Source organism: Spermophilus citellus (genome assembly GCF_964194105.1).
Source record: "Spermophilus citellus genome assembly, chromosome: 7".
Lineage (NCBI taxonomy): Eukaryota > Metazoa > Chordata > Mammalia > Rodentia > Sciuridae > Spermophilus > Spermophilus citellus.
The window spans coordinates 35,419,460-35,442,503 of NC_138188.1; the positions used below are offsets into that span (position 1 = coordinate 35,419,460).

The window sequence follows — 23,044 nt, forward strand, 5'->3', positions numbered from 1 at the left end:
TTCTAATTTTTCAAATATCATATTACATAAAAAAGGAAGTATTGAGAATGTAGAAAGGAGACCATTAGAGTAGAGAAAGAGGACCATGGGTAGACAGAGAGAAAAATTAGGGGAGGTATTAAGAAATAAAATTTATCAAATTATGTTATATGGATATACAAATATGTCACAGTGAACCTTCCTATTTTATTTAATTAATATGCACCATTTCTTCAAAAAAGTAAACACTGGAAACAACCTATACATCCAACACTAGGGGAATAAGTCAAACAAACATGGTACATCTACATGATAAAATGTATTTGCAATGATACATCTACATGGTAAAATGTACTTGCAATGAGTTTTCGATGAAGTAATAAAATATTTTTATTAAACATAAAGTTAATTGAAAAAATCCTGATAAAAATTGTATGTGCAGTCTGATTTCAATTATGTAAAACGTGTACAATATTCAGGGAAGGAAGGCTAGAGGTAAATAAAGACAAATTTTTAACAATGGTAACTCTTAGAGGTTGAATCACAGTTTATCTCTATGCTTTTTTGACTTGGGGATTTTTTTATTGTTCCTTTTAACTTATTGATGCATTTATTTATTTTTGCTAGACTTTTACTGTTAACAGCAAATTGAGATGACGGTATAGAGGTTTCCCACATACAGCGCCCTGACACCCCTCACATTCACAGCTTCCTCCATTGTTTTGGTGTTGTACATTGTATGGGTACAACATAAATAATATATATGTGACAAATACAAAATGGCATGTACATATCATTGTGATATCAAACTGTAGTTTTCACTACTCTGAAAAATCCTCTATGGTCCATCAATTAACCCCTCTTTTGAATAGTTAAATTTATTTTCACTTTTCTCTTACCATTTTATATTACTTTTGTAATATAAGAAAAAATAAATACTAAAATTTAAAGGAAACCTTAATGAAGGAAAATGTAGGTTCCTCCATGATGCAGAGACCCCTTATGTAGGTATTCATCTCCCCTGAACAAAAGCACCCAAAGGTGAACATGTAGCTTGGGTGTTGAATACTGGGAAGTGGCAGAAAGCCAAGCAGGCTTATAGCTAGTCAAACAGAAACCAGCCTTCCCCACCTTGTTTGCCCTCTTGCCTCACCTCCTGATTCCTGAGAGCAGGAAACAGAGCCCTGTGTTATCCTGATACTGAATGTTGGCTCAGATAAAGCCTGTGCTGGTGGGCAAGTGAAAAACTTCCGCAGCCATCAATCCATCTGCTTCCCAGGCAGGGGTTTCATCTCAATGTCGTGTCATCATGAAGTTAATTTATTACATACATTAGCCAAAATCATTTAATTTTATACTTAAATTTTTTCCTAAACTAATCAAAAGTCAGACAGAAAACCTTTTTTCAGTTCATGTACACAAACACTTTAGTTTGGAAAACACGATCCTTACACAGGAACTTTCTCAGAAGTGTTTTAAAACATGGCCATCTTCCCTCTCACCAGAAAGTCATGCAGAAATTTCCCAAGAAGGACTGGCAGTATCTCTTCTTTTAGTTTAAACTCCATTCTCCCATCAGAAATTTTGATTTCAAATTCATAAGTAAGATGACTTCTCACAGTATGACACTCGGGTATCTTTTCTCCTTCTTGATGTCCTTTGAAACACAAAATTTTAACCTCAACATAGATAGACCAATTTCTGTTTTTCACTTGTTGCTTATACTTTTTAAAATATTTATTTCTAATTTTTATAGTTGTAGATGGACACAGTACCTTTATTTAGTATTTTTATGTGGTAAATATTCTTTTAATGTCATACTGAGAAACTATATACTTATTCCAAGGTAATGAAAATTTATGGCTGTTTTCTTTTAAGAGTTTCCTATTTTCACCTCTTATATTTAGCTCTTTGATCATTTTAAGTTTATCTTTGTATGTGGTGTGAGGTACAGATCCAACTTCATTCTCCAACTTCATTCTCTCATATATGGACATCCAGTTGTCCCAGCACCAGTAGTTGGAGACTATTTTTCCCTGACTAAAACATCCGTTGGCCATAACATGAGGAAATGTTTCTGACTCTCAATTCAATTCAATTGATCTCTATGTCTATTCTGAAGCTGTAAACCACTGTGATATTATAGATTTACAATAAGCTTTTAAATCAAAAAGTCTGACTCCACTTTTCTCCTTCTTTCGAAGATGATTTTAGCTATTCTGGATACATTGAACTTTAGAAAAACTTTTAATTTCAATAAAGATATCAACTGGGTTTTTATGGATTGCAACTAATCTGAAGATGAAATTGTATGATTTTAAAATCTTACCAAATTTTAAATTTTCTAATCCCTGGGCAAGAAACATTGTTTTCTGGACGGCTACTCAACCCTCCTCTGAGTTGTGAACTATCACTCACCCAAACAACCAAGCCACCCTCTACAAAAATGCCCTCAAGGTTTGCCACACTTTAATAGGGCATGAATCATTGTACAAAATTCAACATTACTAGAACCCAAAGAGAATAGTAATTCCACATGGGTGCATTTGACTTTGATGAAAGTAACAACCCAGAGACGATTTAGTATCTCCAGTCCACAAAGAACTTATGCTCACACTCCTTGATCCCTAGCAGCCACCAGAAAAAGATTTGGGCTATAGAGGCTGCATGGCATAAGGTGAAGGCCACAGCCACCCCTGCCAACAGACCCAACCATGCCCTCTGACCCACCTCTCACTTGCATGCAAACAGGTATAGGGAGATGATGACACAAAACATTCTTGAGTCTCCAACGCCTTGAAACATGTGTCTTCTCCAACAGCTGCCACCCACCCTCTCCACACACCTCAGAAAGGGGCCTGAAGACAGGAGCAGGATTCCTTATGGCCAAATCATTCAACTTTGGACTTAAGGCAAGAGAGTCCCCATCTACACTGGCCCAAGGTGTTGCAGTCCCATTGTGCACTGGCTCAAGGGGCAGGAGTCTCAAGTACACTGAACAGGAGAGGGAGGCACCTCAGTCCAGACCTTGGACAGGATGGCTGCCGGGCACCTGCTCTTTTCCTAAGGGCTCCCTCTTTTTTCTTCTTCCTCCTCCCTCCTCAAATGCCGGGTTTCTGTTCTCATGACTAAAAGGCTCAGGGGTCACTCTAGTTAAACTGGGCTAACTGGGCTGCACGAAATAACCACACAAGAGACACAAATACCTTTTTCTTTGGGGTCGCTGTGACGGCTCCTCTGACCTTAAGGGTCTGCAGAAAGAGAGAGAGAGAGAGCACGCCCTGACCCCTTTTATTGAGGAGAAGCTATTCAGATGAGGCAAGGGGTCAGGTTTCAGGGGGCTGAGTCTATCTTCATGATGTCCACTGTCAGCAGGTTGACTGACACCTGGGTAGGCCACACCCAAGGGCACAGTAAGAGGAGGGGACACACACAAGGCACTTCCATGGCAGATTCTGTCCTAAACAGGGCAAGGGGTTATATTACAAAGGAACAGGTGAGCATAGCTCCACCCATGGGGCTGTAGCAAGACACACCCATTTCTGTGACTGAGGGCCTCAGCACCCAGTTGGGGAGTGTAACTCAGTCACCCGTAAGGTTGGTCTCCCACACTCCTACATTAAATTTCTTTTTCTTTTTCCAATAAATTATTTCAACATCAATCTTATTATACAATCTGTGAGAAACAGAAATTTATTAAGACCAACTCTGCTACAGCATAGAAGAGCAGGGCAAGGGGAAGAGTCTGAGGGGAAAGAGTCTCTGATGTCGCTGGCAGGTGGGGGCAGAGGAGAGTCCCGGTGGATCCAGAGGAGCTCCTGGCTGGAATCCGCATGGAGAAGCCTGAGCCAGTGGGCACGCCTCACTTCCCAAGCTGTTGTGGCGTCCGCTTCCTGACAGGTGGCCGCGCCACGATGTCGGGATGCTCAGACCTGCTGGGGTCTTCTGGCTGTGCACTGGCCCGCCTGTCTCACTAGGGCACGTGCCCTGGGGCCACTCTGAAGAGGAACCTAGGGGGTCTGTGGCCTCCACCCATCGGAGCCACTCTTCTTTGGGCCGTGGGCCCTTGGAATCAGGGCACGCAGCAGCAGAGCTGGCGCAGGCAGGTGGCCATCCTCCTGGTGAGACCCCTCCAGCCCCTGCTTCTCTCCTGGGCCTGCCCAGTGGACAGATCCTGGGAAGCCGAGCTGCCACCTTCTGCCACCCAGGCTCGAGGGTTGGGCCTGAGGTACATTCGCCACTGGGGGGCTGCACTGGGAGGGGGTGTCCTCACATCGAGGAAGCGAGAGGAATGGCGGGCTCGCTGGCACTTGGCGCAGCGCCATTCTGCCCTGAGGGCCAGGCCTCCTGGGGCGGCTGCTGCTCACAGGGCAAGGCAAGGGCAGGCTCACTGGGGCACTTGCTGGGGCGGACACTGGGAGGACCCGCAGCCAGTCCTGGGCGAGGCCCAACCGCCCCCAGACCCACAGGCTTCCTTGCCCAGAGCCCGCAGCCCGCCCCCTGGCGTGTCTGGTGCTGGAGGAGGAGGTAGGTGGCCATAGCCTCATGGAACTGGCGATTTGCCAGGGACAACCAGGCAGTACAGGGGTCGAAACCCATGTCGAACATGAGGGTCAGGATGGCGGGGTCTGGCTGCTGCCTGGGGAGTGGCTGGCTGGGACGACTGGGTGAGGGGTCCTCAGCCTGGCTTAGCCACGGGTGCCCCATTATCTGCTCTAGGGTGGGCCTCTGCGTGGGGTCCACCCTGAGGATTTGCAGGATGAGGCTGCGCGCTTCCTGGGACACGTGCCCCGGGATATGGCAGCTTCCCTGCAAGATTCGCCTCCGCAGACTCTTCTTGGTGCTCGCCCTGAATGGCCTTTTCCCAGTGAGGAGAAAATACAGGGTGACGCCCAGGCTCCAGACGTTCGCGGGGGGCCTCAAACTCCTTCCTTTTCAGGATTTCGGGGCGCAGTATGGGAGCGTGCCCCGGAACTCCTTTAGCTTCTGCCCAGGTGTGAAACTCATGCAAAGGCCAAAGTCGATGAGCTTGAGGTGGTGGCCACTGGCATCCACCAGGAAGTTCTGTGGCTTGACGTCGAGGTGCACGAAGCCCTGCTGGTGGCAGTGATGCGGGCAGTGATGCAGGACACGCACAATCGCCCTGAACACTCTGCAGACCTTCTCCTCCGGGAGGCCACCAGGCTGTGGGATGTGACGCTGGAGAGGTCCCCCACCTGCATGCTCCATGACCAGGTACATGTTGTCCGGGGTCTCGATGACCTGGAAGAGCTGGATCATGTTTCGGTGCTCCAGGGCCATCAACCCCTCCCGTTCGCATAGCGTGGGCTCCTTCCTCTCTGTCTTTGGCACCACTTTCACCGCCACCTCTGTCCGGGTCAGGGGATGGCGGGCTAGTACCACCTGCCCATACCTCCCCTCCCTAATGGCCCTCGGGACTCGGTAGTGGTCCGTCAGGGCCCTCTCGTAGCAGGAGCTGGGCCCCTGCGCCTCTACTCTATTCTCACTTCTCTCTCTGCGCATCCCTGAGCCGGAACACCAACTAAGGATACTAGCTAAAAAGAGAAAATAACAAACCCAAAGGGAACACCAAAAACAACAACCAAAAAGCAAAACACAAAACAAACAAGCAAACACACACCCAAATCAAAAAAACAATAGCAAACCACCAAAAACAACAACCAACAACCACCAAACGCTGCTATCTATCTGGGAGTCCCACAGAGCTTCCTGTACTCATGGACAAACACCCACTCATAGCCACGCACTTCTATAGCCGGTGTTTTGGGATCACCTCACAGTGGCTCCTTGTGAGGTCGGAGCAAGAAATGACCCAGTAGCGCCAGGGTATAGCCCCCAGGGGTCATCCCACTTTGGGGTCTCCAGGACCTCTTGACTTCTGTGATAAGAAGAAGAAAAGACCCCAGAAGGCTTTTGTCTCCCTGGGTTCCGCAGGCGGATATTTGCCTGTTTAGGGTCCAACATCACTAGGATGCTTCCATGGTCTCAAAGATCCATAAGAACTTTCAGCTTTTAAAGACCTCATCCTATGGACACTCAAAGTATTCAATTCCTCTTTCTTCCAACTCACAATGACTGGGGGTCCAAGGGACGGGGTGGCACTTCACCTACACTGGGATGCTGTAACAAAACCCTCTGCTGCCTAAGACACTCTAGAGCTAGGCATTAACACCTATGGGGTTGAGAGGGAGGGAGGGAGCGTTCATCATCATTTCCCCACAAGGTCCTCATCACATTTCTCGCTAGAAACCCTGGAATGCAAAAGGGAGTGGGTTGAGTTCAAAGTGATGAGGGATCAAAGGAAGAAGCCCACAATCCTGGAACCAGCCAAAGTGTCCTTTCCACTGGGATGCAATGGAGATGTTCCCACACACTGGGTCCCTTCCTGCTGCTATTATCAAAACCCCTTACACAGGGTAGATTATTAACAAATATAAACCCACTTCCCACCATTCCAGTAAGGCCAAGGTCAAGGTGCCTTGCTGCTGTATCCTCACATGAAGGGGGTGGTGGGGCGGCTGACCACTTTCTTAAGAGGCTCTGCTTCTTTTGTTTGTATGGGTTTGCGTTTTGCGTTCTAAATAATAAAATAGGTACTTGTCACTCCGTTTCTCTATATGCTTAACAAAACACTGTTGAAATCTTAAGAACTGTCTGCTAATCTTGTTCCCAGAATGAGCTGTCCCCAACTGCCAAACTACAAAATGTAACTTCTCTCGCTGCCCTCTCCAGGGAAAGTATATAAGCTCTGCTCAAGCTGTTCTCAGGGCTCTATCTCTCTTTGCTATAGAGAGCTCGGGCCCCAGCATGCTGGTCTCCAAATAAACCCACCCTTCTGCTGTTGTATAAGACAGTCTCTTGTGGTCTCTTACTCCGACGTTTCGCCGGACCCTTACAGTATGGGTTTGTGTTTTGCGTTCTTTGGACAAATACTGGCCATTGGACCCTGGGCCTCAGGCACGTCAGGAAAGTGCTCTACACTGAAGTACTTCCCTGGCCCCCACCCCCAAATTTCCTTCATGTTTGTTGGTTTTCTGAAGACAGTGTCTCGCTAAGTTACTCGGGTTGGGCTTCAATGTGGCATCCTCCCGCCTCCATCCCAGGTTGAGAGCATCACAGTCTGTTATGGCTCGGAGGTGAGGTATCCCCTGCACAGGCTCCTGTGCTAGTTCAGGACTGTCCACAGGTGAAACAGTGGGACTGGGGGAGCTGTAACCTTCTCAGTCCATCCCACGTTGAATGGGCTGCCTGAATGCTTACTGTAGGCAGGCACGGCATGGCTGAAGGAGGTGGGTCACAGGGGCCATGCCCTGGAAGGGTGCCTCATTCCTCTGACCCTCACCCCACCTTTCTTCTTTCTCTGGCTCTGCTTCTGCCTCTTTGCTGCCCTCAGATGAGCAGCTTTCCTCTGCTGGGCCCTTCCCCCATGATGGGCTGCCTCACCTTGGGCCCAGAGCAATTGAATCAGATATCAGTGGTCTGAGACCTCTGAACCCCTGATCCCAGGTAAACGTTTCCTCCTCCGAGTTGCTCTTGTTGGGTGTCTTGGCCACAAGGACAGGAAAGCGCATTAAAACACTGCCACACAGCTATGCACGTTGGCACAAGCCTGTAATCCCAGCAGCTGGGGAGACTGAGGCAGGGAGCTCCCAAGTTCAAAGCCAACCCCAGCAAGGCACTTAACTCAGAAACACCCTGTCTCGAATAAAATATATTTTAAAAAATCTGGGGATATGTCTCAGTGGTTAAACACTCCTGGGTTCAATCCCCAGTACCAAAAGGAACAAACAAAACAAAACAAAACACTGCCATATGCCAGCTAGATAGACGAAATTCTCTGTGTGTGTGTGTGTGTGTGTGTGTGTGTGTGTGTGTGCTGGGAAGTAAACCAGACCTTGCACACAGGGGAGAAGCACTCTTCAGGTACACATCTTATCTCTAAGGTTGGAGCCTCATGTCCTAACCACCTCCTCAAGGCTGGATTTTCAATGCTGTCACATTGAGGCTGAAGCAACAACAGGAACTTTGAAGAGACACACACGTTCCAAACACAGCAAGAGATACACAGAAGCCCAGGGAGTTTCTCCCCACTAGATGGGCCCTGTCTGAGGGGAGTCCTTCAGGTTGACCTGAAGGACACCAGATTAGGAACTCAGATCTCCATGAAGGCAGAAAGATCTCTGGTAAAGCAAATTCATGACAATTATAAAACCTAGTGCCACTTCTCTTTCCTACAAGATGTAAGAGATCCATGTATCAGAAAACCCCAAATGTGTCCTAAGGCATTGAACACACAGTGCCTATACATGTGACATCAGCAGCTGAGGAGGTGGGGATGGAGAGACGCAGCAGCAGCATTCTCTACACTACTGAAGTTGCCCTGAAGCAGATTTCCATCAGGGTGGTGTCCCATTCTCTTGTTAAATGGAACCCCCAGTGGAAAGCACAAAGGAATACATGTAGGATATACCCAAAGTGAGAGGTACAGGAAATAAAATGTTTCACCACAAATTTCAACTAAATGGACATAGGACAAAATAAGTCACACTGAATCAAAACTTGTTTTGCTCTCCTTATGATGCAGCAATCCAGAGAGAACCATGTATGCACCCTGTTCTCTTTGTATAAATGAAAGCTAGGCTGCACCATTGGCTCACCCTAGCCCCTAGGATCCCTTAGTATGTCATTACTTCATAATAATACTGCTTCTAAAAATAAAGCCTTATCCTTAAATTGGATATCTGATTTCTCATATATTTCAGTCTTTTTTCTTATGATCATTTTTTGTTATTATTAGTTATTCAAAACATTACATATTTCAGTCTTCTTTATTTCACAAATTATTTTCGCTTTCAGTATATTAGTGTTTTGCTTCTTTTATGAAATTTATTTCAATGTATTTTTTTTTCTTCATCCTGTTTTGGATGGAAATGTTTTCTTCAGAATTTCTACTACAAGATATAAAAATGCAATTAATTTTGGTATATTGACCTTGTATCCTACAACCTGACTCTATGCATTTATTATCTCTACCATTTTTTTCGCATGTTCATTATTTTTTTCTTATATATAAAGACATAAGGAGAAGGTTCTTATATATATAATAACCTTATGTCATCTACAAATGAGGATAGTTTTACTTCTTTCAATCTGAATGCTTTTTATTTTATTTTTCTTTCCTGAATGTCCTCACTACAGCCTCCAATAAAACATTGAATAACTTAGTGAGAGCAGTCATCCTTGACTTATTCCTGATCCTAGTGAGAAAATATTCAGTGTTTCTCCAGTAGAAATAATTATAGTTGTGGGGTTTTCAGGATACCCTTTGTCATATTTTGGAGATTTGGAATCATTTTTCTCTAAAATGTTCCTTTAGGCTCTCTCTCTCTTTCTGCAGACCCTTAAGGTCAGAGGAGCCGTCACAGCGACCCCAAAGAAAAAGGATCACTAGGCAGTGCTGAACTGACATGGATCTGGGGCGAACTGTCTGGGCCTCTCAGAACACACACTGAGCCCGGATCGGCTGAATTCAAGCTCCCGTTCGCCTGCTTCCCGCAGACAAACAGCTGTGACTCAGCACTAATCCATCGGCTGAAACAACTGGTCAGCCCTTCTGATCCTACGGAGGTAAATGCCAACCGAGCCTTCATAGATAGTGGCCACAGGTTTGAAACGGGGCTTGGGAGAGACAGTAAGGACCCACCCGTTGCAGTGGTCGCCCGGCAAAGGAAAACGAACTGTCGCCATTTGCAAGAGACACCACCATGGCAGAGAACTGATGTCATCAGACTGCGGCGGAGGAGATAACTTCATTGAAACCTGCGGCTACAGGTGTGTCATTCCCTAGCCTTCCCTCTCCACACATCAGGAAACCTTAAGGGCCCCTCCCAGCTCTCCCGTAAGGGCCCCTCCCAGCTCTCCCGTGAGCGCGATAGCCAGACCGAGGGAATCAGACATGGCGCGGGACCTGCTGCGCGGAACTCCCGGCTACCGCTCCCACCAGTGCTGACAACTGAGGTCTCTTGCACCAGCTACCAGGGGCGTGGCTACCGGAGGGCAAGCAAAATTCGCTGAGGATTCTCAGCCCCAAGCTCTACAAACTCAGGGTCTGAGGGAATGGCAAACTGGAAGAGTGTGCCCAGTCGTTCATGAAAACAGGGCTCCCGGGAGCAGCAGACCTGGCGTGTAGCCAGTATTGTGGTGAGTGGCACCCGTGAGAGGGGCCTGGCTAGAGGAAAAGTGGGAAGTGACTAGACACAAGAGGAGGCCCTAGGCACTCAGGATTGGAGACTCACCCAGTCTGGGAGGAGCTGCTGCACAGTGATTGGTTCCCGCGTATTGACAGGAGAAACTTGGCCTGGTGGGCACAGCGCCACCTACTGGAAGAGAAGTTAATCAAACTCTAAGACGGCATTTATTAGGTTTTTTTTCTCTTTTTTTTTAATTTGGGTTTTTCTTTCATTTTCATTTTTCTTTCTTGTTGTTTTTTAAATTTTTTTACAATTTTTTAAAATTTTTTTTCCTTCTAATTTTAATTTTTTTTATTATTTTTTTAAATTTTTTTCTTTTTTAATTTCCTATTTTTTTCTTCTTTTGTCTTTTCATTTCTTTTCAATTTTCTTATTCCCCATTCCTTGAATTCTACCTGCTTACTCTTATTCTCTTTAGTGACTTCTTCCCTTCCCTTCTAATACCTTTCCTCCCAAGCATCTAATAAATTTATAGGAGTAAACAATAACTCATCAGTCAAACAGAACAAGAAGTAACATGAGCAGCTTCAAAAAGCAAGGAAGAAAAGGAGTACAAACAATGCAGGACAGCCTAAATATTCAGGAAGACCTAGAGTCATCAGAAAAATGGTCATATAAAGAACTCAAGGAACACCTTAGACAGATGGAATGGAACCTTAAAGAGGATACGAGAGAGCAAATTCAAGGAGCGAAAGAACACATTGAGAATGAATTACATAAACAGATAAAAGAAGAAGTTAAGCATCTTTATCAGGAGATAGAGATTATAAAAAATAATCAAACAATAATTCTAGAAATGAAGGAAACGATAAACCAAATTAAAAACTCAACTGAGAGTATCACTAACGGAGTGGAGCAAGTAGAAGCCAGAACGTCAGATGATGAAGACAAAATATATCATCTTGAAAAGAGTCTAGCCAACTCAGAAAGGCTGGTAAAAAATCACGAGAAAAACATCCAAGAGTTATGGGATAACATACAAAAACCAAACTTACGAGTCATCAGGATAGAAGAAGGTACAGAGATTCAAACCAAGGGAATGAGTAACCTGCTGAATGAAATAATTACAGAAAACTTTCCAGAAATAAAAAAGGAAACAGATATACAAATTGAAGATGCATACAGGACACCGAGCACACAAAATCACAGTAGACCAACACCAAGACACATTGTTATGAAGATATCCAATATACAGAACAAAGAGAAAATATTAAAAGGTACAAGTGAAAGGAGGAAGATTACATTCAGGGATAAACCAATAAGGTTAACAATGGATTTTTCATCACAGACGCTGAAAGCAAGAAGGTCATGGAACAATGTATTTCAAACACTGAAAGACAATGGATGCCAACCAAGAATTCTGTATCCAGCAAAATTAAGCTTCAGGTATGACAACGAAATAAAAATCTTTCATGATAAACAAAAGTTAAAAGAATTTGCAGCCAGAAAACCAGCATTGCAAAGCATTTTGAGCAAAACACTACAAGAGGAAGAAATGAAAAACAATAACCAAGACCATCAGTGGGAAGTGCCTCGGTAAAGACAGAGGGCGAGGGGAAAGATAATCATGGAGAAACAAACTAAATTTTTTTTAAAAAAAGGATAAATAATCAAACATGGATGGAAGTACAAACCATATATTAATAGTAACTCTGAATGTTAATGGCTTAAACTCTCCAATAAAGCGACATAGGCTGGTATCATGGATTAAAAAAACAAATCCAACAATATGCTGCCTCCAGGAGACACATCTGATTGGAAAAGACATACATAGGCTGAAGGTGAAAGGATGGGAAAAAATATACCACGCACATGGTCCTCGTAAGCAAGCAGGGGTGGCCATCCTCATATCAAATAAAATCAACTTCAAGACTAAGTTAATCAAAAGGGATAAAGAAGGTCATTATATACTGTTAAAAGGAACCATTCACCAACAAGACATAACAATTATCAATATTTATGCACCAAATAATGGTGCTGCGACGTTCATAAAACAAATTCTCCTCAAGTTCAAGAATCAAATAGACCACAACACAATAATTATGGGTGACTTCAACACACCTCTCTCACCACTGGACAGATCCTCCAAACAAAAGTTGAATAAAGAAACTATAGAACTCAATATCACAATCAATAACATAGACTTAACTGACTTATATAGAATATATCAACCATCATCAAATGGATATACTTTTTTCTCAGCAGCACATGGATCCTTCTCAAAAATAGACCATATTTTTTTTCTTTAAAAATGTATAAATTAGCAATTTTATTGAGGTAAACTTATACATTCCAAGAAATGATCTGGCTCTGAAGCAGGATATTCAAACTGCCTAGACTTTTATATCATTTCAAAACCATTATATAAAATATTTCAAGTGACACTTTATAAAATTATAAATATAAATCACATATAAATTAACTCAAATCTCATATTTAAATTATCAATAAATTAAAAATAATTAAAATAGTGTCCTAACGCTCATACTGTCAGTTCTTCGTAGAGAACAAGATAAGGTAGGTACCCAGTGGACAGGACATGTTTTCTGACCATGGGAAGCAATGCCCATGAACCAATAAGCTTAGATGCCCACTACGCTTTCTGAACAGCTCTCAGGGTGAACTGCAGGAAATCCTCAAAGTTGCTCAAGATGAGTTGCATGGTCATGACCTTCTGCCAATCATTCTGTGACTCCAGTTTTGCCAACAGGTGGATATTTGCAGTTGGGCTAGGGAAGACTATTTTATTGGGATCCTTCACCTCTTGTTTCAGAATCTCAATCAGGGCTTTGGAACTGAACTGCACATGTTCAGCTCTGTCCCTGTTATTGCCTTCCTGAAACTTGTTCTGGATGTACCTCAGGTAGACCTGAAACTCCAGAAGCCCAGAGGTGATTCGCACAAGGCAGTTGTCCCAATTGTATCCTGTTTGGAAGCATCCATCTTTTTCAGTCATCTTTGGAAGGTTCAGATTGTTTTCAGACACTGCCACATGGCTCTTGATACAGGTCTCATCATTCTTGCACAGCTCTTTTCTCATTTCGAAGACTTCCTTGATGAGGTAGGAAATCTGTCCTGCGGTTTTTCCAGAAGAGGCACGTGTTGGTTTATTTTGAGTGACACTATTCTCTCCATCTTCTCTCCTAAGTTCTGAGGCGGGGAAGGCAGCAGCCACCACTAGGAGCAGCCCCAAGGAGGCAATTGAGAAGAACTGCATGGCTGTTCCTGGAGGGCAGATGGAGCGCTCTGTCTTTCCTGGTGGGCTCAAGAGCTGAATGTTAAAAATAGACCATATATTATGCCATAGGGCAACCCTCAGTAAATATAAAGGGATGGAGATAATACCGTGCATTTTATCTGATCATAATGGAATGAAACTGGAAATCAATGATAAAAGAAGGAAGGAAAAATCCTACATCACATGGAAAATGGACAATATGTTACTGAATGATCAATGGGTTACAGAAGACATAAAGGAGGAAATAAAAAATTCATAGAGATAAATGACAATACAGACACAACATATCGGAATCTATGGGACACAATGAAAGCAGTTTTAAGAGGGAAATTCATTGCCTGGTGGTCGTTCCTCAAAAAAAGAACAAACCAACAAATAAACGAGCTCACACTTCATCTCAAAGCCCTAGAAAAGGAAGAGCAAAACAACAGCAAATGTAGCAGAAGGCAAGAAATAATTAAAATCAGAGCAGAAATCAATGAAATTGAAACAAATAAACTGTTGAAAAAATTAACAAAAGTAAAAGTTGGTTCTTCGAAAAAATAAATAAGATCGACAGACCTTTAGCCATGCTAACGAAGAGAAGAAGAGAGAGAACTCAAATTACTAACATACGGGATGAAAAAGGCAATATCACAACAGATGCTACAGAAATACAGAAGACAATTAGAAATTATTTTGAAAACCTATATTCCAATAAAATAGAAGATAGTGAAGACATCGATAAATTTCTTAAGTCATATGATTTGCCCAGACTGAGTCAGGAGGATACACACAATTTGAACAGACCAATATCAATGGATGAAATTGAAGAAGCCATCAAAAGACTACCAACCAAGAAAAGCCCAGGACCGGATGGGTATACAGCGGAGTTTTACAAAACCTTTAAAGAAGAATTAATACCAATACTTTTCAAGTTATTTCAGGAAATAGAAAAAGAGGGAGCTCTTCCAAATTCATTCTATGAGGCCAACATCACCCTGATTCCAAAACCAGACAAAGACACCTCAAAGAAAGAAAACTACAGACCAATATCTCTGATGAACCTAGATGCAAAAATCCTCAATAAAATTCTGGCGAATAGAATACAAAAACACATCAAAAAAATTGTGCACCATGATCAAGTAGGATTCATTCCTGGGATGCAAGGATGGTTCAACATACGGAAATCAATAAATGTTATTCACCACATCAATAGACTTAAAGATAAGAACGCTATGATCATCTCAATAGATGTAGAGAAAGCATTCGACAAAGTGCAGCATCCCTTTATGTTCAAAACATTAGAAAAACTAGGGATAACAGGAACTTACCTTGACATTGTAAAAGCTATCTATGCTAAGCCTCAGGCTAGCATCATTCTGAATGGACAAAAGTTGAAGGCATTCCCTCTAAAATCTGGAACAAGACAGGGATGCCCCCTATCACCACTTCTATTCAATATAGTTCTCGAAACACTGGCCAGAGCAATTAGACAGACGAAAGAAATTAAAGGCATAAAAATAGGAAAAGAAGAACTTAAATTATCACTATTTGCGGATGACATGATTCTATACCTAGAAGACCCAAAAGGGTCTACAAAGAAACTACTAGAACTAATAAATGAATTCAGCAAAGTGGCAGGATATAAAATCAACACGCATAAATCAAAGGCATTTCTGTATATCAGCGACAAATCCTCTGAAATGGAAATGAGGACAACCACTCCATTCACAATATCCTCAAAAATAATAAAATACTTGGGAATCAACCTAACAAAAGAGGTGAAAGACTTATACAATGAAAACTACAGAACCCTAAAGAGAGAAGTAGAAGAAGATCTTAGAAGATGGAAAAATATACCCTGTTCATGGATAGGCAGAAGTAACATCATCAAAATGGCGATATTACCAAAAGTTCTCTATAGGTTTAATGCAATGCCAATCAAAATCCCAACGGCATTTCTTGTAGAAATAGATAAAGCAATCATGAAGTTCATATGGAAAAATAAAAGACCCAGAATAGCAAAAACAATTCTAAGCAGGAAGTGTGAATCAGGCGGTATAGCGATACCAGATTTCAAACTATATTACAGAGCAATAGTGACAAAAACAGCATGGTACTGGTACCAAAACAGGCGGGTGGACCAATGGTACAGAATAGAGGACACAGAGACTAAACCACAAAGTTACAACTATCTTATATTTGATAAAGGGGCTAAAAGCATGCAATGGAGGAAGGATAGCATCTTCAACAAATGGTGTTGGGAAAACTGGAAATCCATATGCAACAAAATGAAACTGAATCCCTTTCTCTCACCATGCACAAAAGTTAACTCAAAATGGATCAAGGACCTTGATATCAAATCAGAGACTCTGCATCTGATAGAAGAAAAAGTTTGCTCAGATCTACATATTGTGGGGTTGGGCTCCAAATTCCTAAATAGGACACCCATAGCACAAGAGTTAATAACAAGAATCAACAAATGGGACTTACTTAAACTAAAAAGTTTTTTCTCAGCAAGAGAAACAATAAGAGAGGTAAATAGGGAGCCTACATCCTGGGAACAAATGTTTACTCCTCACACTTCAGATAGAGCCCTAATATCCAGAGTATACAAAGAACTCAAAAAATTAGACAATAAGATAACAAATAACCCAATCAGCAAATGGGCCAAGGACCTGAACAGACACTTCTCAGAGGAGGATATACAATCAATCAACAAGTACATGAAAAAATGCTCACCATCTCTAGCAGTCAGAGAAATGCAAATCAAAACCACCCTAAGATACCATCTCACTCCAGTAAGATTGGCAGCCACTATGAAGTCAAACAACAACAAGTGCTGGCGAGGATGTGGAGAAAAGGGTACACTTGTACATTGCTGGTGGGACTGCAAATTGGTGCGGCCAATTTGGAAAGCAGTTTGGAGATTCCTGGGAAAGCTGGGAATGGAACCACCATTTGACCCAGCTATTGCCCTTCTCGGACTATTCCCTGAAGACCTTAAAAGAGCATGCTACAGGGATACTGCCACATCGATGTTCATAGCAGCACAATTCACAATAGCTAGACTGTGGAACCAACCCAGATGCCCTTCAATAGATGAATGGATAAAAAAAAATGTGGCATTTATACACCATGGAGTACTACGCAGCACTAAAAAATGACAAAATCATGGAATTTGCAGGGAAATGGATGGCACTAGAGCAGATTATGCTTAGTGAAGCTAGCCAATCCCTAAAAAACAAATACCAAATGTCTTCTTTCATATAATGAGAGCAACTATGAACAGAGTAGGGAGGAAGAGCAGGAAGAAAAGATTAACTTTAAACAGAGACATGAGATGGGAGGGAAAGAGAGAGAAAAGGGAAATTGCATGGAAATGAAGGGAGACCCTCGTTGCTATACAAAATTACATATAAGAGGTTGTGAGGGAAATGGGAAAATAAACAAGGAGAGAAATGAATTACAGTAGATGGGGTAGAGAGGGAAGATGTGAGGGAAGGGGAGGGGGGATAGTAGGGGATAGGAAAGGTAGCAGAATACAACAATTACTAATAGGGCATTATGTAAAATTGTGGATGTGTAACCGAGGTGATTCTGCAATCCGCATTTGAAGTAAAATTGGGAGTTCATAACCCACTTCAATCTAATGTATGAAATATGATATGTCAAGAGCTTTGTAATGTTGTGAACAACCAATAAAAAAAATAAAAAAATAAAAAAAATAAATAAAATGTTCCTTTAGAATTTTGTCTGTTGCAATTCCTTGGTTTTATTTGTTTGGAAAATATTTTTCTTCATATTTCCTGAAATATTTTTTTGCCAAATATAACATTCTAGATTGGCAGCTGTTTTTTTTTTTTTCCCAGAACCTTGAATATGACAGTCAATGCCTTTTGTCTTTCATGCTTGCTGACGGGCTTACTGCTACTTCTTTGAAGTTAATCTCTTTTTTCTATCTGCTATTAAAAAGTCTCTTTGTATTTGATTTTTGGCAATGTCATCAGTTGGCTATGAGTTTATCTCTTCTGATTTATCTTATTTAGGATTTTGGCAATTCTTGAATGCCTTTCATCATTTCTGGAGAATTCTTAGTGGTTATCTCTTCAAATTCACATCTGCTGCATTCTCTTTCTTCTCCTATTTGGAATATAATTAGACATATGCTTACATCTATTACTGTGTCGTCCAGACTCTTCTTGCCCACACACACTTTTTGTTTTATCCCAATACTGTAATCTAAATAATTTCTTTTATGGATATATGAGTTCATGAATTCCCTTTATAGCTGTGTCTAATCTGTTGTTATCTTGTGTTTTTATTTTGGTGACTCTTTCTCATGGAGTCTTATGTATATGCTGGTTATCTTTGGTTACATGTAGTACATTATATTCCTTAAAAATATTTGAAAAAAATAATGTGAGGTTCTCCCTTCCAGAAAACAAAAAAAAAGGAGAAGTCTCAAGAGAAAATTTGAGTTTGCCTGATGTCTGGGGCCTAGGATCATTGTCAGTATGAAAGTACCTTTAAGTAAATTATCTGGAATACCAGGGAATTTTTTTAAAGTTGCAGTTCTCAACTTCTGTATCACCCTTTTCCTGGGGATTTAGCCTTCTTATATTTCTAGTTTATTAGAAGATTGTCTCTTATCTCCCCAGCTTCAAAAACTTTGATTTTTGTCCTCTGCACATACCTCACAGGTTGTCAAAGCAAAGGTCCTAAATGTAGGATCAGCAAATGTCCTCAGGTAAAAGTGACTTCCATCCTCATTTACATCTAAAGGTTCTGTTTTTCCTTCACTTTTAACCTGGTAATTCCATATTAACTTGTTAGTTTATTATGTTTTTAAGAAGCTTTTTTATTAATATTTCATTCAGCTTTTTAAATTGTTTTCAATATAAGGGTTGATCAAATAGCCTTGCCCACACTCCTAGAAACAGGAAGCTTCCCCTCATGGTATTTCTGCTGCCCATCCTGAAGACCACAAATCAGCTCTCTCTGCTCTTTTTATGGCATCCTTCTGTGGTAGATTCAAGGATTTAGATTTCACTCCCTCTCAGAATCTGATGCCACCTTACCTCTTCAGGTTAAGGGCCAATCCAACCAGGCAGCTAATAACTGTGACAGTCTGTATGGAATATCAAACCATTTTATATAATTTTAGGACAGTTTTGATCAGTGAACACAAATTATTCGCAAAAATAAGTTTTTCTTGCCATAAGTTTTTATTTTCTTCTAAATAAATATTAAGCAAAAAAGTCTTCTTGTTGGACCGAGGGCTTCAAATTATTTGTCTGTCGGCTCCTTGATTTCCCTACCTGAGCTGCTCCCTAAAAGCCATGCTTAAGCCAATTTTTCATGTAGTTTGTCAATATTTTACTATTAATCACTCTGGGCAGAAGAGGCAAATTAAAATAATAATTACACTGGACTAACCAAAATCTGGAATTTCCCAAATCTCTTATTGTAGCATTAGTCATACATTACTATTCATGATTACTTTACCATTAGACAATTGATTTTATCTCTGACCATTAAACTCCATACAACTACCAGTTACCTTACTTAAGGAAGGGCTGGCTGATATGTCTACCCCTTTCCCTACGCATTAAGATACAGAATGAACGATGCCTCTGGGTAGGACTACATGTATTTCCTTCTTTCTATATAATCACCCAATCTATTTGTCAAGACTTCATCAACCAAAAATTAGAAAACTAATTCAAATTGGCTTGAGCAAAGGGTGGGAAGGATGGTAAGGGAAGATAGAGAAATGTTGGTACACAAAACTGAAAACATCCAAGAGCAAAGCCCTCTTCAGGAACAGTCTAGTAGAGATAAACATCATCAAGAGCTAGTTGCTTTCTCCATTTCTCCTTTCTACTTTTCTCCAAGTTGGCTTTATTCAAGATTCCATTTAGTGGTTCTTAGTATCTCCAAGCATTCATTAGACTTACTATCAGCAGTCCCAGTGGAAACAGCCCCTCTTCTTTCCTAACTGTCCCAGAATTAACTCTCACCTACATGATTTGTATCACAGGCCCATCTATGATGCAAACACTGTGGCCAAGAAATGAAGGATACCAAGTGGGCAGGCTTCAGCCACATGCCAACCTTCAGAGAGAAAGCTATCTTGCTAGAACTAGTAGACTGGATAAGAAGTTGTTCCTCAAAAGGCAAGCAAAGTGTGATGAGATTAATCAGCTGTCCAGTTTGCCTGAAACTGAGAGATTTCTCAGAACCTAAGTTATAACCAGGACAGTCCTCAACAAACCAGGATGGTTGGTCCCCTGAGTACTATTATCGGATGATTCAAAAAGCTAACACTTAAATCCTGTGACCTGTATATCAGAATCACAGAATTTTGGCTTTTCTCTCTTCCAGGTTTCATGCAAGCCCTTCCCACCCTGTCCTCTGCTTTGAGCACAGGCCATCAGTTATCACCTTATGACAGATTAGAGTTGACAAATCATAGACCCAGCATCATGCTGCTCACAAATCTGAGTCCAAATAAGCCTGATCTACTCCAACCAGAGTTTTAAGCTCTCTATCTTGGGTAACCTCTGCCTACAGGTGCAATTATAAGTTTCTTGACCACTCAACTTCTTTTCCCAGCCCCAAACTATATATTTTTCTCTCTTCTTTTTGCTTCATTTCACTTCAGTGTACTCCTTTTCTCTCTTTTCTTTTTGGTTCCAGAATGTGGGCCACTCTAGTTTTTGAGCTCCATGTCTATTCCTCAGCTTCATAATCATCTCTCCCCAAAGCCATCAGCACTCTTACTTATCCTTTTCTCTCTCAATTTTCTCACACCTGATTTGGCCAATAATCTCTATAGGGACTGTGCACAGCCCAGGATTAGATGAAACAATCCAATGTAGTACAAGAATGTAATTTCAGAACTTCTACTTATAATCATTTTTGTATTATCCTATTTTTAAATTTCACATGATAATATGTTTTATAATTTATGTAATACATAAAATATGAGCACATGTATATAATTCAAAAATAATTATATGTATCTGGAGATAAGGACTGTACCTTATTTATTTTCATATCTCTAGTTCTTAGTATACTGCCTAGCTCAACAACTGACTTCTAGATAAATGCATCCATGAATTAATCAAATTCATCACATAAAATCAATCAAGATGTTCCTTAGTATCTGTCCACAGAACATTCTAATGGGTCTCTTATAAGTTCATGGTCATGGCCATTGGGGATATTTCATTCCTTCTTTTTTCTTCTGTCCCTGATGTGGATGATTTTTCCTCAAACATCTGTCCTCATTTCCATCAACCTACATCCCTACCCCTTCAACCAGATCACCAAGAGTCCTCAAGTTCAGCTATTGTTGTCCACATCTCCCAAATTTAGCAGAGTCACCAAAACTTACAACCTCACCTTCAGCTCAAGAGTCACATTTTTCGCTCCCATACTCTGAAATAGATCTCCCTCAACAAACCTCAGCCATGAGCATCTCAAAGGCTGTAGGTCAGCAACTAGCCCTGCAGCTCCAAGATTCTGCACCCATGGTGGTCCATAGATTAGCCAGCTCCATGATGATGGTTTCCCCACCTAAAAAGAAATGAGAAAAAAAATGAAGATGATGTGAAACATAAATATAAATAGATATTCTAGCTATTGATTATTTTCTTTTATTCTGAGATTGTGGTTTTCTATCTTTTTATATTAAAATATTCTTTATATTATGATTATGGTATTTAGTTATTGTCCTTACTTGGAAAAATAATTTTGGCTGTCCTCTGTGGGTCCCAAAAATCTCTTATATGAAAATTTTCTCATTCTTAAAAATATCAAAGTCTGGGGGGTGGTCATCAAACTATCAGCAAACAGAAAACTTTGTATTTGATTTATTTTTAAAGTGGAGAGAAGAGAAGTTGATTCCTAAGGTAAACTGCAAATAGTAAAGAAGAATTTGCAAACTAAGTCTTTCCAACTAACCATGCCTTAGCATATCTCTTTCTTAGTGGAAGTTTTAAAGATGGGAGGGAGCATGAGGAGCCTGGGATTAAGCATCCAGAAGGAATGACTATCTCAGAGAAAGATAGATCCTGAGGATTATCTGGGATGACACCAAACACTTGCTAAGGGCTGATTCTGTTTTAAAACTTCTGCTCTATGAAGGTCTCCTCTTTTTCAAGTACACCTTGATACAGGCCAGTGCTGCAACAGGAAAATCACAATACCATGGGTAGTGTCCCTCACTCTCGCTTCATCTTGTTTTATCACCTATGGGAAAGGTATAAGTTTTCCAACTGAAACACTGCTTGATGAACAAACACACACCTACTTTTTGTCTAGCCTGAGAGAATATTGAGTCTTTCCTTTTCCAAATAAGCATGAATTTAGGAACTCCTTTCAGGCTTTCATTTTACTGAGAAAAAAAAAAAAATATATATATATATATACACACCACTAATTATTCAGTTGGGCCTCAACAGTCATAACTAGAAAGCCAATGGATGTGGGGCAGTATATTGGGTTATTCATTCTTTCTGGCTTTAAAATTGAATCTTAAATCAAACAGGGTCAATCACTTGGCCACTGATGTCTCCTGTCTACAGTCAGAGCAGTATTATCTCATTACTCCCACAAGCAAAACCAAGTGGAAATGAGTCACTGTTTGGCTGAACCTATTCTTGGAATATCCACATTAGGCTGAAACTTGGGCTTCCATGACCATTTTTCTGAGTCATATCTGTCTCAGAAGTATGGGCTCATGACAAGAATATGCTGAGTTTCTCCTACAGAATCTATGATAGCGATTTCATCTGGAAAGAACAGATGGGCTCTCCCACTTCTGGAAATTTGAATTTATTTTTTTCAGAGCCTATATTCAGGGCTAAAGACCTCTGAACATAGTGATATTCAGTTGGTTTTTTTTTTCCAAATGTCTCTATTCTCTAGGAAACAGAAGCCCAGCTTCATGAAATTAATAAAAATCCCACAATACTATTAGGAATAAAACATGCATTACTTCGCATTTTATCATACTTAATAAGATTGCCTCTGATTGCCAGATTTTTTTAATTTTTTTTTTAGTTGTTGATAGACCTTTATTTCATTTATTTACTGTGGTGCTGAAAATTGAACCCAGTGCCTCCCATACAATCCACAGGGACAAGGCATAGTTGAAAGAGCTCAAACTATTAAAATGTACTTATTAAAGCAAAAAGAGGGAATTGGGAAGGGGTATATATTCCCCAAAGATAAACTTAAAATAACCCTTTTTACTCTAAACTTTTTAAATTTGGATTCATCAGGGCTTAGTGCTGCGGAAAGGCATATGTGTCCAAAAAATGTACATAAGCCCAAGGTACTTTGGAAGGATATTCTAACAGGACAATGGAAAGGTCCTGACCCAGTAATTGTCTGGAGTCGGGGGTCTGTTTGTGTGTTTCCACGGGGAGAACAGCAGCAGATTTGGATTCCAGAGAGATTAACTAAGGTCCTGACCCAGTGATTGTCTGGAGTTGGGGGTTTGTTTGTGTGTTTCCACAGGGAGAACAGCAGCCAATTTGGATTCCAGAAAGATTAACTAAAT

At 41.2% G+C, this 23,044-nt stretch overlaps 1 protein-coding gene and 1 pseudogene across 2 annotated transcripts; both read right to left on the minus strand.

Annotated features, from left to right (window-relative positions):
• Nucleotides 1-4,248: 4,248 nt before the first annotated feature.
• Nucleotides 4,249-5,280, minus strand: LOC308652767 (sperm motility kinase 2B-like; annotated as a pseudogene). The gene has a single exon. The product of its transcript is annotated as a sperm motility kinase 2B-like (transcript).
• Nucleotides 5,281-12,843: 7,563 nt separating this feature from the next.
• On the minus strand, nt 12,844-13,467 carry LOC308653610 (interleukin-6-like; the record flags this gene model as incomplete). The annotated part of the gene is made up of 1 exon (XM_081302234.1): nt 12,844-13,467. One exon carries the CDS (start codon nt 13,465-13,467, stop codon nt 12,844-12,846), a length of 624 nt encoding a protein of 207 aa, XP_081158360.1.
• Nucleotides 13,468-23,044: the final 9,577 nt, after the last annotated feature.